General features: G+C 38.5%; 1 protein-coding gene and 1 pseudogene across 7 annotated transcripts in view; both read left to right on the top strand.

Annotated features, from left to right (window-relative positions):
* The window catches only part of Caprin2 (caprin family member 2), a 51,668-nt gene extending 38,659 nt beyond the window's left edge, over window positions 1-13,009 (top strand). For 5 of the 7 annotated variants that reach the window (XM_029535468.1, XM_029535471.1, XM_029535470.1 and 2 more), the window contains 5 exons: window positions 4,198-4,366; window positions 7,601-7,786; window positions 9,467-9,567; window positions 10,413-10,476; window positions 12,095-13,009. In XM_029535468.1, the coding sequence (XP_029391328.1) occupies window positions 4,198-4,366; window positions 7,601-7,786; window positions 9,467-9,567; window positions 10,413-10,476; window positions 12,095-12,663 (1,089 nt within the window). In that variant the 3' untranslated portion in view covers window positions 12,664-13,009. The remainder of the gene's footprint in view (window positions 1-4,197; window positions 4,367-7,600; window positions 7,787-9,466; window positions 9,568-10,412; window positions 10,477-12,094) is intronic. The other 2 variants (XM_029535469.1, XM_021190093.2) reach the window with 2 other exon arrangements.
* On the top strand, window positions 8,628-9,223 carry LOC110316088 (annotated as a pseudogene).
* Window positions 13,010-13,416: the final 407 nt, after the last annotated feature.

Raw genomic sequence — 13,416 nt, 5'->3', positions numbered from 1 at the left:
GGGATTTGAACTCAGGACCTTCGGAAGAGCAGTCGGGTGCTCTTACCCACTGAGCCATCTCACCAGCCCTTTTAGGTTGTTAATACAAGTTATGATAGAAAATGATTTAGGTATAAAACTCTGAACTCACCAAGATAGAATAAATACTAGTATTATAAGATTATAATTATGTAGTCTTCAACCCGATCAGAGACTTGTGAAGGAATAAATAGTACCTGAGTATACAGGAAGTGCAGAGCAAACACCTTCCAAAACTATAGAAATGTCAGAGATGGGGCTGTCTCTGTCTCTTTCTCTGTCTCTGTCTCTGTCTCTCTCTCTCTCTCTCTCTTCCTGCCCCCTCTTTTTTTTTTTTTGGTCCATTTTGGACATCATATTGTCAGCAGTTAAAATAAGGATAATTTCTTGTCCAATGGCTAGCTTGCCACTTTTGAAGCAAATTCCATATGGAGGTTCTTCAATGCTCATTTAATCATCATCTTTGAAGTAGAATTGAGGTACTCCTGGAGCTGACATGTTCATTATCAAAAAAGCCTTAAAATAATAAAAGATCTTTAAATGCCATATTCTGTGGATCTCTGAGGTTTTTGAAGACTGTCTATCTGTCTATCTATCTATCTATCTATCCATCTATCTTATATTTAAATAGGCAAACATTGCTCATTTTTAGATATTTATTATATGTTCAACCAAGGGAATATATTTCTATAATAAACTAGACTAGTATCTAACATGACCATAAATTTAGTTGATTAAATATTAACTTGTGTTAATATTTAACTTCTTAATTATCCTAAATAGCTTATAATAGCAGCTTTTAAAGGATTAGAATGCAACATTGCATTTTAAAGAATTTTATAGGTACAATACCTTAAAAGGAGTCGATACATACTATATTTCAACCAAATATAATCTTAATTTCTAGCAATCTCTTCAAATCTTCTGGCTTTTTTTCATTCTCTGGCTCATCTGTCTTTATTTGTGTCTCGCTTGTTCTCTCTTTAACCTGTCTCTGTAAAATTGTCCTGGTAAAACTGTTCCCTTCTTTCTCTGAACCTCAAGTGTTTTCCCTTTCCTCTCTTTTCTCATGAAAGTAAGGCATATTTTGTTCTGTCAAATCTTTCTCTAATTCATCACTTTATCTGCCACTCAAGACACCACTTTAAAACATGGGTGCTTTCTTCTACCAACTATCTTTATCTTCATTGATTGGGATTAAAGATATGTACTAAGGACATGCCTGTATTATAGGCAGAGGGATTAAAGATGTGTGCTAAGGTCTGAGTCACACCACAACTAGGAACAGGTTTTTTTCAGTAAGTAATACAGTGTAATCAAATATTCTTCAACACTTCTCTGATCAAAATTCAAAGCAAAATAAGTCTATGGTTATAAATATAAATATTTAAAAATCTGACAGATTTATGACAGAATAAATATGTCATAAAACACTAACAGTAGCTTTTGACCAGGTTTATAGTATCAGGCATGAAGTCCATGCTGTGGTATGGGCTTCATATCCAGTCAGAAAATAGCAGGTTACCTTATTAAACATTATGCCATGATAGCGCTAGTTGGCTCTTTTTGCCAGGTTGGTATTATAACATGCAGGGCCCATCACCAGTTGAGACTTGATGTCTTTTCTCCTCTAGTAGCTCCAGTAGAAACTTCTAGCACTGTGTAAGTCATCCAGAAGGGAGAGTTTCCTAGTCAGTTTGATTTCTCTTATGTCCTGCATCCAAATGAGTGGTATCTTCAGCCATAGGGTCCTACTATCTTGTTATGGTAGGCAACCCAGAGTAATGGCAGTACCCTGTGCTGTTTTGAACCATTCTTGACCAGTAACTCAGAGGGAAGAATTCCTTGATTTGGTACTCTTTATTTATGTGAGATATGGTTTCACTATAGCCCTGCCTGGCCTGGAACTCCCAATGTAGATCAGGCTGGCTTTAACTTCAGAGAGGCTCATATCTCTACCTTTTAAGTTCAAAGGCATGCAATATTACACCCTGACATAGGAATAATCTCTTTTGTACTGCGTGGAAGCATCATCTGTCAATAAAAAGCTGATGGCCCATTAGCAGCAAAAGGCAGAAAGTAGAAGGTGGGAGTTCTGGTAAAGAGATTGGAACTCTGGGGGATAGTCAGAGGCAAGAGATTTACCCCAGACTTGGAGGATGTCAGATGTATGTATGTCAGAGGTATCTAGCCATGTGGCAGACAGAACAGTTTAAGTAGGTTAAATAAGTCACAAGCTATTATTACCTTGAAACAACTCAGAGTTACCTGGAAGGAAGTAACCTCTGGTGGCACATTATTGAGATCAGAATGGCCTGTGGGCTCTTGTCTGTAGGGCATTGTCTTAATTGCAAATTGATGTAAGAGGACCCAGAAAGCCCTCTCATCTCCCTGTGGGGTGTGTGTGTGTGTGTGTGTGTGTGTGTGTGTGTGTGTGTGTTTGCTTATCCTTAGGCAGGTGGTCTTAAGCTGAATAAGAAAGCTAGGTTAGCAAGAGCTTAGGAGCAAGCTGTCTTGCAGCGTTCCCCTGTGGGTTCTACTCTACTTCCTTGACTGATTGAGCTTCATGGTGAGATGTAATGTTGCATGGGCTAACAGCAGGCCTACTTTCAGGTTTCTGCTTCAGTTCTTGTCCTGACTTGCCTCAGTGATGAACTGTAACTTGGAAGTATAAGCCATACAAATCCTTTATAAATAAAATACTGGTCAGATTTCTTTTTTTTTTAAAGATTTATTGATTGATTGATTGATTTATTATATGTAAGTACACTGTAGCTGTCTTCAGACACACCAGAAGAGGGAATCAGATCTCATTATAGATGGTTGTGAGCCACCATGTGGTTGCTGGGAATTGAACTCAGGACCTCTGGAAGAGCAGTCAGTGTTCTTAACCGCTGAGCCATATCTCTAGCCCCTGTTTTTTGTTTTTAATCACAGTAACAGAAGGGAAACTAGAACATTCGATTAGATTATAATTCCCAGTATTTCCCCCTCCTTGAACATCTATTCTACTTCTACCTCTATGAAGTTACTTATTCTAGGTAGAAATGAAACCATATATTTCTTTTCAAAAGCAATATTATTTATTATTATCATGTGCAAAGCACTACAGCTTGCTTGTGGCAGTCAGAGGACAATTATAATGGATTAGTTCTCTTCTACTACCTTTACCTGGATTAACTCAGGTCACTAAGGTTGCTCAGTAAGTGTCTTTACCCAGGGAGTCATCTCATCTTTTCCCAATTGTTTTTTTTTTTTACTTGCTTGTTTCACTGACATAATGTTTTTGATATGTAATATATATTATATTTTCATTCTTTTTATGGCTGAATAATAATGTACTTGTCTCATTTTATTTAGATTTTTTTTGACGTTTTACTATTAGTAATAATGTTGCTAAGCTCATATCTGTTCAACTCTTAACTTTTTTTTTTTTTTTTTTTTTAAAGATTTATTTATTTATTATATGTAAGTACACTGTAGCTGTCTTCAGACACTCCAGAAGAGGGAGTCAGATCTCATTACGGATGGTTGTGAGCCACCATGTGGTTGCTGGGATTTGAACTCCTGACCTTCGGAGGAGCAGTCGGGTGCTCTTACCCACTGAGCCATCTCACCAGCCCCTCAACTCTTAACTTTTACTCCTTTTTTTTTTTTGTTTTTTTTCTTGTTTTTTTTCGAGACAGGGTTTCTCTGTATAGCCCTGGATGTCCTGGAACTCACTTTGTAGACCAGGCTGGCCTCGAACTCAGAAATCCGCCTGCCTCTGCCTCAACTTTTACTCCTTTTGGGAGAATATCTAGACATGAAATTAGTGGGTTTGTGTTTATCTTCACAAGGAACCATCATCTGTTTTTCACAGTGCTTGTACTATTTTACCTTTCCAGCAGTAATAAGATTACAGTTTCTCTGCTCCCTGTTTAGTCTTGCTTTCTATCTTTTGACAATGGTGGACCCAGAGGGTATGAATTGATATCCCGTAGTGGTCTTGGTTTACATTTCCCTGATAACTAAGGATGATCAGACTTTCTCTGTCTTAGGTGTTTGTTATCTTTGGAAAAATGTCTCTTCAAATCCTTTGCCCATCTAATGCCTTAGGATCTGGTGTAGTGGTACAGATGGTTTTGAGGCACTTCCTCTGAACCATACCCAGTGGTTTTGTGTGCTCTTTCTTTTAAGGTGTTTAATGTTAATGCACCTCTGCCTCCACGGAAAGAACAAGAAATGAAAGAATCTCCTTATTCATCTGGCTACAATCAAAATTTTACTTCATCAAGTACACAGACAGTATCCCAATGCCAGCTCCCAGCTGTACACATAGACCAGACAACTCAGCCTTCAGAGACTGGTAAGACCGCTGCATATATTCTTTATAAGTATCACATGCCAACTTGGTGCTTTACTGGAGTACCCTCTATAGCCCTTCTGAAGACTTAGACGGTAGCTTTTTAAGTAAACAGTCTGTAGTGGCCTTACAGCGGTAAATACTTACCTCTTTAATGTTTCTCAGGTAGTAAGGAGTTTTGATGTATTTTCCTCCATTTAGTTAAGTTTACCTCTAGTGGAGAATTAGTTAAACCACTTTGGCTCCTGGAGGGTCTCATGTGGGTACATGCTGTACCCTCCCAAGATCTCTGTGGATTCACGAATGAAAGATACACACACACCAGCTAATTTTTATATGCATTGACTAGCTCAAGGGCTGGGCACTTTTAAACCTCTCTGAGGCTAGCACACATTTCCCTCCAGTATTCCTGGCTTAACATCTTTTAACATCTATATTTTATATCTGCTTGTTGTCTTCTGGGGAGCCTCCCCGTAGGGCCACATCCTCTTTCCATCTACATTGTTGGATGGTTTCTCTCCTGCAGCTCTTAAATTTGATCCCTCTGCCTCCGAGTTATGGCGATACGCTTCTTCCCCCCCCCCCATCCCCTGTCTCTTGCCCATGTAATCTCAAAGTCCTGCCCAGTCTTCCTGCCCAGCCATTGGCTGTACGCAATTCCTAATTACCAATCAAAGCTAGCTAGGGACAGGGACCCTCAGGTCTGGAAACATGGCTTTTGGGAGCCGAAATAAGACAAAGCATTAGAACCAAATCCCAACATTTACCTACCAATTCATCTTTTGAGGGTTTTTTATTTGTCTTATTTTTGTTTTGTTTTTTGTTTTTTTGATTTTTTTTTTTCAAGACAGGGTTTCTCTGTATAGACCTGCGTATCCTGGAACTTGCTTTGTTGACCAGTCTGGGCTTGAATTCAGAGATTTCTTTGCTTTTGTCTCCCGAGTGCTGGGATTTAAGTTGTGTACCACTGTGCCTGGCCCTCAGCCTTTTTTTTTTTTTTTTAAGATTTGTTGGTGGTGGGCGCTGGGGTCCTCTGAAAGAACAGGAACTGCCCTTAACTGTTGAACCATCTCTTCAGTCCCCTAATTTGAACTGTGAAGAGGTAGAACTTGAGTGGCTGCTTTAGTCTTGTTGGCTCTTGATTTCAAGTTTGATTGCTTTCATTATCTAGACAGAGGCTGAGCTAGATGGGGCCTCTAGATGTTCTGGTCAAGATTGTGAAGCTATTGTTTTATACTGTGTTACCCCCTAAGTACAGATGATGGTTTTATAGAAAATAAAAACTAAAGTGAGGAGATAAATGCTATTGTACTGTTAGCTCATAGACAGTTTTAACCTTTTTAAAAGCTGTTTTGAATGTTGAAAGCATAGGTAACCTTTTTAAATTTTTTGTTTATTTTTTTCCTTTTTTTAATTTATTACTTTCCTTCTTAATACAGAAGCACTGGTAGGTTTGTAGTGTTGGTATTGAAGCCCTTGACATGCTGAGCAAATGAGCTGAGCCTCTGGGTGCTTTTCCCTTAATGGTGAGAGGTTAAGGGGAGATCCCAGATCTTGCTGTGGAGGCACTCATTCTGCTGTTACCGTATTGCTGAAACAGACACTGTGTCATTACTAACAGACGCTGTATTACCTAACAGATACTGTGGTCATAAACTTTCTCAATTTTGAATTCTAGTAAGATTATAATTCATGGTCCAGGGATGTATTTTAGCTATTAAGTGTTTGTCTAACATGCCAGAAGGCCCAGGTTTCATCTTCAACACTGGCATCAACTGAACATGATGGACGATGGCTACAATCCTAGAACTTGGGAGTTGGAGACACCAAGATAAGAAGAAGTTCATGATTATCCTTGGCTCAAGACCAGCCTGTGCTACATGAGAACCTCCCACTCCCCACCCCTCTCCAAAATTAGGATTTTCTTTTACTCCTTGGGTCTGGAATTTTTAGCTTGAGATGTCTTACTTTGTAGCCCTAGTGCATCAGGAACTTGTAGTGTAGACTAGTATGGTCTCAAAGTCAGAGAGATTCACCTGTCTCTGTCTCCAAGGACTGATATTAAAGGCATACATCACGATACCTGGCATCATTCTTAACATTTTTACACCTTGTAAAAGTAGGGGCTTTTCTAGGCCCATTCTTGCTCTGAATAACCTTATGGAAACCTCTGTTTGTTTATTGATTATAAACTTTAGGCATAGTAGCTGGGTGTGTTCTAGGCTATCTAACCCAACAATGCTGGCCTGGCCTACTTAACAGCCACATGGCCTGTTACCTGCCATCTTAGTCTCACCTGGCACCTCCTTCTTTGTTCACCTCCCAGTGATGACTCCCCGGGTCCCCACCTGAAACACTCTCTCTGAGCCTGGGAGTCCCACTTTTTCCTCTCCTGCCCAGCAGTAGGCTGCACAGCCCTTTATTTAGCCAATCAGAAGATGGTGAAGAACAATGTTTTAAAAAATATTGAGTGAAGAGATGCTTCAACATAATGACAGTACTAAAGTAGGGACTGCCACCAGATCCCTGAGTACAGAAGACAGCATTTGAATACACAGTACACAAAAACATCCTCCCACAGATATGATACCACATCTGAATTGTGCATTCATCACCCATTCCACACTGGCTATAACTCTATATCTGCTTACCACTAACTCCTTTTCATTTTCTACTGGCCCCTGGAATCAACCATTCTACTTTATGAGTTTGAATTTGACTACCCTGCCTACCTCATGTAAGTTGGCATCATATACTTATTCAATATAACCCCTGTAAAGCTCACTTATACTGTGACGTGTGCCAGATTTTTTTTTTTTTTCCAGACAGAGTTTCTTTGTATAGCCTTGGCTGCCCTGGAACTCTTCTTTGTAGACCAGGCTGGCCTCGAACTCAGAAATCCACCTGCCTCTGCCTCCCAAGTGCTGGGATTAAAGGTGTGAGCCACCACGTCCGGCCAGATTTTTTCCCCTTTATAACTGAGTAATATTCTATTCCTCATATGCTTATTAATCATAAGCATGTTTTTAAAAGGAGAAAATATTTGTTAGAGGTGTTGATATATATATATATATATATATATATATATATATATATATATATATATACACACACACACACACACACACACATATATATATATGCATATAAAACATATAGCAATATATTTTTATATATATTGACAAATGGGGCCTTTGGACCCATTTAATTCTTGGCTTTAAATTGTTTTCTCTTAAGGTGCAGGTTACCATCCTGATGGGACTGTTCAAGTAAGCAATGGCAGCCTTGCCTTCTACCCAACACCCACGAGTATGTTTCCCAGACCTGCTCAGCCATTTATCAGTAGTCGGGGGGCTCTGAGAGGGTGTTCACATGGAGGGAGGTTACTAATGAATCCCTATCGGTCTCCTGGTGGCTACAAAGGTATGCTTTTAATCTAGTGTACTAAATTATTTTAATTTATATATTAGCCTGATTGAAATTTGACTTTTCTCTTGTTCTTTTTTTGTCATTCCCATTTATAATTGTCTATTAGTAGATGAATTGTTTTTTTACTTATGCTCTTAAGCATTGAGTTATCTCTCCAGCACTCCAGTATTTTAGTATACTTATTCTCTGCACAAACCTAACTTGCTGTCTGCAAAGAGGATTAATTCTGTGATTTACTAAAGAAGGGAAGTTCATCAGCTTGGTTTTCATGTGGGATTTTGATTTTCATGTTTGAATTGTACTTTTTTACTGATTGATTTAACTCTTAAAATGTTCCCTAATTAGACAAAGCTCATTTGAAGGTTACTTTCAAACTATACTTCAGATAACAAGAGAATTTGAGTCCATATAGTGGACTTCTAAGATTTAGTTACGGTTCTAAGTATTGTGGTGGCATTTATATTGTGGTGATATTAGCAAAAGTTCTTGATGCTGAGATTTTAAGTGCCTAAGTACATTAGTCCCATCTTTGCCCAACCACAACTTGTGTTTCAACAGTATTAGAAGTCAGGAGAAAATACTGGGTGGGGTGGTACATGCTTTTAATCCAGCATGTGGGAGGCAGAGGCATGTGGATTTCTGAGTGTGAGTCCAGCTTGATCTATAGAATGAGTTCTAGGACAGCCAGGATTACACAGAAAAGCCATGTCTAGAAAAATCAAGAAAAGTAAATAAATAGCCAGCAGAATTATGTGTATTTTGCTATAGAAACATTGTAGTATGTTTTTACTTAAAGACACATATCTCTTTTGCTCTGGTCCATGGTGCCAGCAAGATGGGCAAGTATTATGGTCTCTGTACTACCAGGAAGCTCCACAGTATCTGACAGGACTAGAAGTGGCATGACAATACAAGAAACACAAGCCCACTTGGGCACAGCCTTAAGGGCTTACTTATCCTTTTACAGGTGCTTCTCATGCAAAGGGAATTGTGCTGGAAAGAGTAGGGGTTGAAGACAAATAGCCAAATTTTGCTGTTAGAAAGTGTGTCAGGATTCAGCTCATCAAGAATGGCAAGATGGCTGGGGGTTGGTGGTGCATGCCTTTAATCCCAGCACTTGGGAGGCAAAGGCAGGCAGATTTCTGAGTTCAAGGCCAGCCTGGTCTACAGAGTGAGTTCCAGGACAGCCAGAGCTACACAGAAACCCTGTCTTGAAAAACCAAAAAAAAGAGAAAAAAAGAAAAAAAGTATGGCAAGATGATCACAGCATTTATCCCCATTGATGGAAAATGATGAGGTTCTGGTTGTTGGATTTAGTCAAAAAGGTCATGCTGTAGGTGATAGTCTTGGAGTCTACTTTAAGTTGTTAAAGTAGCCAGTGTTTCTCCATTGGCCCTATACAGAGGCAAAAAGGAAAGACTAAAACTATAAATTTTGACAATGGAAAATACAGTAATAAAATTTCATATTCTGATAAAAAGAAAAAGAAAACATATCTAATGGTGACAATGTAAGATCTGTCCTATTTTTTCCCCTCCAGTTTAACTTTTAAAGCCACAGAGTTTATTGAACTTCATTTCCTAACATTTTATGTATGTTGTTTGTTAATTCGTTAGGTTTTGATAGTTACAGAATTTCCTAACATTTTATGTATGTTGTTTGTTAATTCGTTAGGTTTTGATAGTTACAGAGGACTTCCTTCAGTTTCAAGTGGGAATTACAGCCAGCTGCAGCTGCAAGCTAGAGAATATCCTGGAACAGCTTACTCTCAAAAGGTAAGTAGAAATAGCTGTTGCTGCTAAATTTTGGAACAGTTGTTGTTAGACATAAACATTTTTCCTATCATCAAGTGAGGATGGAGTTTGAAAGGACCTTAATCATGTTCACATAAGCTCATTTGCTCTTCCATTTTATAGGAAAAGGGTTCAGAGGTTAAATTTCTTGTTTGTGGTCACACAGCAAGTAAATGGGATAAAAATTGGATTGCAAACTTTTTTTCTAAATTCCCAAGCTTCTGTATCTTATAGTGTTACTAAATTGCCTTCAATTTAACTTACCTGTTATATATTGCAGAGTTAATCTTTACAAGTTTAACTGTATTGTTTATTTGGATTTGACCACTCAGCAAATTTTCTTCCTTATATCTGACAAGACTGATAGGGGTTTACACATTGCATTTCAGCAAACTTTGTAAACTTTCTATCACGGTCATATTTAGATTAACATACTACACCAGTGTTTTTCTTTTAAAACTTTGTTTTATTTACTGTGTGTGTGTGGACACCATGGTATATGTATAGAGGTTAGAGGAAAATTTGTAGGCACGGATTATCTCTGTCATGTGGATTCTGGGGATTCAGTCAGGCTTGGTTACTACTGTCTTCATCTACTAAGACTTCTCTCTGTCCCTAGTCTTTACATTGATTTACAGTCTGGGTTATATTGAAGAATTTGTGTGCTTTTCTTCCTATACTGTGTCCTTTATGAAGATGAGTGACAAAGGCCATTGTCTGCTTCTGTGATTACTCAGCACTATACTTGTTCCCTAAATGCTAATTAATTAATCAATCTGTATTTTTAGCTTTTGTGCCCAGTTAAAATATTCATGTATTCATTTCAGGATAATTTCCAGGAATGTTATAAAACATCAGGGACATCTAGTGGACTTCAGGCAAATTCAAGAGGTAAGGGTACTTATCTGCATAGATTTACCTAAAGCAAGCTTTTTCTTCACTATATCCTCTACCAGTTTCTCTCTAAAGCACAATATTTTCACCATTTCTCTCTTGAAGTTTTCAGTTTGCTAACCAAAATTGAAATTCAATGCTAACCGGAATGGAATGAGGCAGTAGACTATTAGGAAAGGTATTAACACTGTCAGTCTAGTTGTGTATGTTTTCTAAAAAGCGTTATTTTCTTTATGTGAACATAATTTAACTTTTGACACAATTTCCTATGCTAACTTTAGGTTGAGTCTGATGATTCAGAAAGATGGCTTTAAAAACTATTTTTTTAAGATTTCTTCTTTTTTTTTTTTTTTTAAATGTGTTTTTTACCTGAATGTTTGTCTGTGCACCATGTGCATGCTTGGTGGTTCCTTTGGAGGTTGGAAGAAGGAATTGGATCCCCTGGAAATGGAGTTACAGATGGTTGTAGCCCACCATGTGGGTGCTGGGAACTGAACCCCGGTCCTCTGCAAGAGCAACAAGTGCCCTTAACCATTGAACCGCTTCTCTAGTCCCCAGAATGATGGCTTTTAAAATGAATGACGCTTGTGCTTGTGTTAGTGCAATGATAGATTTGAATAAGCAGCAGTTAAAGCACAGGGCAGTGTACTTACACATGTTAAAATGAGAAGAGACCATTAAATGATTCAGTGTAATTGAAAAAGAATTACTAATGAGAGAAATTTCAAAGGAAAACAACCTTTCTACTTTGAGAAAATGGTCCTCATCATATTGAGCAGTGTTTTTTACATCGCACCCAAAACATTATTTCAGATCTGTGGAGAAGGTTGTGTTGGGTAAACTGCTTACTATGCAGTATGAAGACCTGAGTTGAGATTCCTGCCATACATGTAAAAAGCTGGGTTCTATTTTCCTAGTGGTAGGGTTATAGATCTCAGAGGTATGCCAGGACATTCTGTCTAGCTATCAATGAGCTCCAGGGGTAGTGAGAGACTCTGTCTAAAAAAAAAAGGTGGATAGGGTCTAAGGAAGCTAATGATGCAAACTTCTGGACTTTATATGTATACACATGTGCACCCACACCTATATGTGTTCTCTCTCTCTCTCTCTCTCTCTCTCTCTCTCTCTCTCTCTCTCTCTCACACACACACACACACACAGAGGCATATAATTTTATAACAGTTATAAGTTGGAATGAGAACCAAGCATTTATCTTGGAGATTAGTCCTCCTGTCACAACATCTCTGAATGGCTAGTAGTTGGTACTTCTATGTCTTTTTAGCTAATCTTAAATTTTCTTGAGCCCTTTTATATTATTTACTTTGAATAGAAAATTATTCACTGAATGAGAATTATGGAAGTAGATAAGTAAAAAAATACCCAAATCTGGTTTTAGTTTTCTGATATTGATGAGTTTTGGTAAATTACTCAATTTCAGGAGGACTGCATTTTCTCGACCTTTAAAAACTAGAAAGCAATTAACACAACATTACCTAGGACCTTCTGACTACATTTTTATCGCTTTTGTTTTAGAATCTTGTGTTTCAGTAGCTAATGTTAAATATCCTGTCTAAGCTAAGGCCTCACTGAAAAACTCACTGTTATTAATGAACAGCAGGGTGGAGTGACTCCTCTCAGGTGAGCAGCCCAGAAAGAGACAGCGAGACTTTTAACAGTGGAGACTCTGGGCTAGGAGACTCTCGGAGCATGACCCCAGTGGATGTGCCAGTGACAAGCCCAGCAGCCGCCATCCTGCCAGTACACATCTATCCCCTGCCTCAGCAAATGCGAGTTGCCTTCTCAGCTGCCAGAACATCCAATCTGGCTCCTGGAACTTTAGACCAACCTATTGTGTTTGATCTTCTCCTGAACAACTTGGGAGAGACCTTTGATCTTCAACTTGGTAGATTCAATTGCCCAGTGAATGGCACTTACGTGTTCATTTTTCACATGCTAAAGCTGGCTGTGAATGTACCGCTGTATGTCAACCTCATGAAGAATGAGGAGGTCTTGGTGTCAGCCTATGCCAACGATGGTGCTCCAGACCATGAGACAGCAAGCAACCATGCCATTCTCCAGCTCCTCCAGGGAGACCAGATATGGCTTCGCTTACACAGGGGAGCGATTTATGGAAGTAGCTGGAAATACTCTACATTTTCAGGCTATCTTCTTTATCAAGATTAAAATTCAGTTCAGAATAAAAGAATGAAGTTCTCACTAGTAGATCCAAGGAAAAGTAGTCCTTGCCCTAGTGATTGACTGGTTGGGAAAAATATTTTTGTTCCTAGAGAAAGAAGGAGGTCCTTATTTTTTTGTTTTCCTTTTTATGTGAAAACTTTGAAGCAGAATGATAATTAGCACTAATCTGGCACTTTATGAATTGTGATGTAGCCTTGCTAGTCACACAGCGAATGTGTATTGTTTGTACTTAATCCTGAACTGTATTAATGGTCAGCTTACTGAATTGAATGCCTCAACTTCAGATAAGTTACCATGCTTCCTTGTGCCTCAATAAAAATTTAAACTGCACCTTCAGTTGTTTCTCTTTGCATAAACATTTGATTGAGAGTTAAGAATTTATCCCTGACAATTCTGGAATTAATGGATTCATGGTGCTAGACCTTTATATTGTCTAGGTCCTTCTAAGGTCATTTTTCTCTGATTAGTATCGAATTAAAAGATGGATGTAGCTGGGCAACGGTGGCACAAACCTTTAATCTCAGCACTTGGGAGGCAGAGGCAGATGGATTTTTGAAGTAGAGGCCAGTCTAGTCTACAGATCAAGTTCTAGGACAGCTAAGGCTACATAGGGAAGCCCTGTTTAAAAAAAAAAAACAAAAAACCTACCAAACAGGATGGATCTTTTCCACTAGCCGAACTATATATTTTCCTGAACATATTATGACTTCCTTGCTATAGGGCAAATTCTCCATTTAG

Source organism: Mus pahari, chromosome 2 (genome assembly GCF_900095145.1).
Source record: "Mus pahari chromosome 2, PAHARI_EIJ_v1.1, whole genome shotgun sequence".
NCBI lineage: Eukaryota > Metazoa > Chordata > Mammalia > Rodentia > Muridae > Mus > Mus pahari.
This window is presented reverse-complemented; position numbering and strand designations above follow the sequence as displayed.